This window comes from Mus pahari, chromosome 3 (assembly GCF_900095145.1).
Source record: "Mus pahari chromosome 3, PAHARI_EIJ_v1.1, whole genome shotgun sequence".
Classification (NCBI taxonomy): Eukaryota; Metazoa; Chordata; class Mammalia; order Rodentia; family Muridae; genus Mus; species Mus pahari.
Genome location: NC_034592.1, coordinates 2,781,197 through 2,786,472, shown reverse-complemented (window position 1 = coordinate 2,786,472; position 5,276 = coordinate 2,781,197). Strand labels below are relative to the sequence as shown.

General features: G+C 36.7%; 1 protein-coding gene across 1 annotated transcript in view; it reads left to right on the top strand.

Annotated features, from left to right (window-relative positions):
- Positions 1-4,513, top strand: part of Nsun6 (NOP2/Sun RNA methyltransferase 6) — a 60,028-nt gene extending 55,515 nt beyond the window's left edge. The window contains exon 11 of the mRNA XM_021195103.2: positions 156-4,513. Within this exon, the coding sequence (XP_021050762.1) occupies positions 156-389 (234 nt within the window). The 3' untranslated portion in view covers positions 390-4,513. The remainder of the gene's footprint in view (positions 1-155) is intronic.
- The last annotated feature ends 763 nt before the right edge of the window (positions 4,514-5,276 follow it).

The window sequence follows — 5,276 nt, the reverse complement described above, 5'->3', positions numbered from 1 at the left end:
GAGTGAGCTGAGCTTAAAAAAAAAAAAAAAAAAAAAAAAAAAAAAGAATCTGGAAGAGGTCATACTCATAACCGGTCTATCTTTTCTTAAGCTATATAGAAGCAACTTACTAATTGTAGCATAGTCAACCAGTTCTGCTCATTTCTTCCCAAAAGGAACCACAGATTGGAGGAGAAGGGATGGTGGGAGCTGGCCTGACATTGGAGCAATTGAAACAGCTGCAGCGATTTGATCCATCTGTTGTACCACTGCAGAACAGGGACACTGATTCTCTTGGAGAAGCCAGAAGGGAAGACGTGATTTGGCTGGCCAACAAGGACTGTATAGGCTTCTTTATTGCAAAGTTTTTAAAATGTCAAAGCACAAAAGAGAAGGTTTCTCAGAAATGAAAATTCTGAAGACTGTCTGTGTATGGGGCTTTTTCTTACACTGAAGTGTTGTCAAGCCAATGGAGTGATGGCATGGTTGCTCAGGAAACAGGATGATGCTAATGGCTTCCTTGGGATTGGAAGGAGCAGTATGCATATGTGGCTCTGGGGAAGCAGGGGATAGGAAAGCATAATCAACCTCATGCTTTATGAAAGGAAAGGAGGAATTGCCTGTGGGGGTCTGGAATATGCTTTCAGTTTTAATTTATAAATATTAGTCTTTCAGATGCCATAAATATTAAGTCTTTCTATGTGAAAAATAGTTTAAAAACAAAAGAATAAAACTCTAAAGCTTTCAAGTGGTTATGAAAAGCTGTTTTCAGTTTCCAAGATGGTGGTAGGGTCTTCAGTAAGTTTTCAGGACATGGACAGTAACACTAACCTCATGGCTGAAGTAAGTAGGCTCGTGGCTGGAGTCTGCCTCTCTGTCCCTCTCTCCATACTGATTCTAAATATGGCTTCTTAATTTGAAGGTTCCTTTAAGTCCTGAGTGTGGGACACATGGTGAGGTCAGAGGACACCTTTGGGGGTCAGTTTCTCTCCTCTACCTTGAGTTCTGAAGCTTGAACTCAGATCCTCAGGTTTGTGTTGCAAGCACTTTTTAACCTGCTGAGCCATTTCACCAGGCTTCAGGTCACTTTTAAATACAGCTTGGACTTGTGCTAAATACTTTGAAAGGTGAAGTCTAGATATGTACTTTGTAGTTAAAATGGCCATTGAGAAGTACTCCACATTTTGGTTGTATTTTATCATCTTCGGGAACAGATATCATGCAAAATAATAGGGAAATGCTTGGTGAGGAAGAGAAAAGCAGTTACTGAGAGCCAGGACTCCCGTCCCCCGTAGCTGTTCCAGAGGTTATTATGTTATAGTTATAGATTTAAAGGATTACCTTTTTACTATAAAATTACAGCCAGAAGAGACACAAAGATTTACTTTCAGCATTCCCTTTGTCAATTTTCAAAGGCCATTTCAAAGGTATCAGTGGAAGGTTCTCCCCCAAGGTATAAAGAATCCATTAGGGCTAAGTATTAAAAGGCTTTTATTTTATATTATATGGTTGATATTCTTATAGCAGAAAAAACAAAGGATTTAACTGAATTAATTTTAAAAAATATAATTGAGGTATTAACCCAGCATGGACTAATTATCGCCCCTGATAAAATCAGGATAACAGGCCAATAAATTATTTGGGAAAAACAATTCATAATGAATATATCATATCTCAAAAATTGCAACTTAGGATTGATAAAAACAATGATTTTCAAAAATTATTGGGAAATATTAATTGGATTAGACCTTATTTAAAAATTACCACAGGACAGTTCCATCATTTATTTGAAATTCTTAAAGGAGATCCCAATCCCAGAACAACTAGAATTGATAGAACAAAAGATGCAAGATGCAAAGGTAAAACAAATAAATTATTTAAAACCATCATCTCTTATTATACTTAAAACATCTTACACCCTACTGCATGTTTATGGCAAGAAGGTGTGCTAGAATGGACTTATCTCCCTCATACTCAAGTAAAAATAGTATCTACTTATCCTTTTATATGTAGTCAATTAATTATTAAAGGGAGGATAAGATCCAGGGAATTATTTGGCAAAAAAATGCACGAAATTGTTATTCCCTACAATAAGGAGCAATTGGAGTATTTACTTCAAATTGTGGATGATTGGGGAATAGCATTAGCTCATTATATGGGACAAATTAAATATCATGTACCTCAACACCCTATATTAAAGTTTGTAGAAGAAACAGAAATAATTTTTCCTTCTAAAATAACATTGGAACCTATTTCTGATGCCCTCTTGGTATTTACAGATGGGTCATCTAATGGAACCTCAGCTGTTTATATAAAAGATAGACCTGTAATTATTAAAACGGCAAAAGAAACTTCTGCACAGCAGGCGGAAATTATTGCAGTTGTTACTGCCCTTGAACACCTACCTGAAGAGTTTAACCTTTATACAGTTTCAAAATATGTAGTTCGTTTATTTTCTGATATAGAGACAGCTCTTATATCTGGAAATTGCACAATTATATCACTCTTGCTTCAGTTGCAAAATATAATTCAATCAAGAAAAAGAAAAAAATTTTATAGGACATATCAGAGGACATACTGGCCTGCCAGGTCCATTGGCTTCAGGAAATGCAATGGCAGATTTATTAACGAAGGATCACTTGATTGCTAGTGTGTTTGAACAAGCATTGGAGAGTCATGCTTTACATCATCAGAATGCACTGACCTTGAGAAGGATGTTCAATTTGACACAAGAACAGGCTAGACACATTGTGAAGGATTGCAAAAATTGTCTCGATGTATATCATTTATTAAAAATTGGAGTTAACCCAAGAGGCCTTAATCCTCAAGTTTTGTGGCAAATGGATGTAACTCATATCCCGGAATTTGGAAATTTGGCCTGTGTACATGTTATTGTAGATACCTATTCTCATGTGGTATGGCTACTGCTAGAACTGGAGAGGCTGTGAAAGATGTCATACAATATCTTATTATATGCATCTCCTCCTTAGGTGTGCCAAAAAGAATTAAAACTGATAATGCTCCAGCTTATATTTCTCAAGCTTTTGCAAAGTTTTGCCTTCAATGGGTATAGAACATATAACAGGAATTCCATATAACCCCCAAGGTCATTCAATGGGGCATATAAGCATACAGCAGGAATTCCGTATAACCCCCAAGGTCAGGCTATCATAGAAAGGACTCATCAAAATCTTAAGGTACAACTTCAGAGATTAAAATCTAGTGGTCATTACTACTCACCTCATCAATGATTAAGCCATGCTTTATTTACCATTAATCATCTTAATACAGATTATTTTATGCAAAAGGCTTTATGCGAAAGCATTGGGTTCCCCTACAGCAGACTGTTCTTCCTTTAGTAATGTGGAAGGATCTTTTAACAGGCACCGGGAAAGAGTGTTAATCGCCTTGGGAAGAGGATATGCATGTGTTTTTCCACAGGATGCAGAGATCTCAATCTGGTTCCCAGACAGACTTATTCAACCCTTCCACCAGAAAACATCTATTGAGAACCCAGAAGAAAAAGAGGGCAAAAGAAGTAATGAAGAAAATGAAGAAGCTTGGTCTCTCTTCTTCACAGGTGTCTTTGGCTCCTCCTGAACTGTCATCTACCACAGGGATAGATCCACCCACTTGAGGACAACTGAAGAAACTTACCCAGAGAGCACAACAAATAATCTCTGATACCGGGAAACCACCATCAGCAGAAAATATGTTTCTTGCTATGCTTGCTGTGGTTTCTATGCAGGTATGCTGTGCCTCTGCAACCTCATTTTGTGCCTATGTTCCCCATCCTTCACTTCTTCATCCCATGGGTTGGAGAGATAATGTGCTGCATATCAGGGTCATGACTAATAATACTGAGCTGCTAGGGGGACACGCTGACTTTTTTCCCCATTTGACTTCCTCTGAAATTAAATATGAGGGAATGCCAGACTCTGCCCCAATCTGTTTTAATTTAAAGGGAACACACACCCCCACCATGGGTTGCCTTCCCATTAGTTATAGAACTTTTCTTTCTGATGATCCAGATAGATCCTGTTGCCCCCACTCCCGAATCATAAAAGATTAACATGGGAGCTTTCAATAATGATTTTGGGGTATTCTAATTATAATGAAACTTTTATAAGGCCAAAAGAAAATATGCCTCTGAAAGAATGTCGACAAGAACATTGGGACAGTGATAAATTGTGGGTATCCTTGCTTTCAGTTGATAGTCCAAGATGGCTTAAATGTGGGTTTAGTTTTTGGGCTTCAGTACATGATCCTTGGAAAACTCAAGAAAAAATTTATGATTATTCCATAGCCTCTCCATTTTATGATTATAGGAAACAATTAGTGAGTTACAGCTCTTTCATGGATATAGGCCTGATACATTTACAAATGAGTCTGTTAATAGATGGTTCACTGCAGGATGGGTGGAACCAATTTATGTCAGTCATTCTCTTTCACATAATTTTTCTAATGTTTTTTCAGGATTATTTAGACTTTTTGCTTCAACTAATATGGTTCTTTTAAAAAAGCCTAAGGAATATAAGAGCACTCCTTTGGCAATTAGATCTTCCCTAAACTATCGTTATGGTTGGACAGTCCTCAGATTTAAAAATTATTAAAGTAAAATGATCTTACCAGGTCAGCTGTTCCAAATGTATTCTAACTAATTGTGTTGATCCTATCTCAATTAAAAATTATTCAGTTATTTTGTTCTTACAAGTACCTACTTATGTTTTCCTTCTTTTAGATTTAAAAGATGATATTTGGTTTGACGATGTAGCCTTACAAATGCTTAAGAGAGTTAATGAGCTAATTAGACCAAAGCGTTTTGTTGCAACTTTAATTTTAGGCATTAGTGCTCTGGTTGCCATTCTTACTTCACTTACAGTCTCAACAGCCGCCTTAGTCTCTGATGTGAGGACTGCACATCTTGTTGATGACTTAAACAAAAATGTCTCTTTAACACTTGCAAGGCAATGAATTATAGATAAAAAATTAGAAGTAAAACTTGATGCTTTAGAGGATGTAGTTTTGGCATTAGGACAAGAAATGGAAAATATTAAAGTTCAGCTTTCTACCAAGTGCCATGCCAGCTTTAGGTATATATGTGTAATGCCATTACCTTATTATAAAAGTCATAATTGCAATTTTACTGAAAATCATTTGTTGGGAATTTGGAAGACAATGATATCACTCATGATATGGCTCAGTTACAAGCCCAAATCTCTGCTATGAGCAAAGCACATGTTGACTCTACTGATACAGCTTTGGCTCAATCTATTAGCTTTGGTTTACAGTCATTA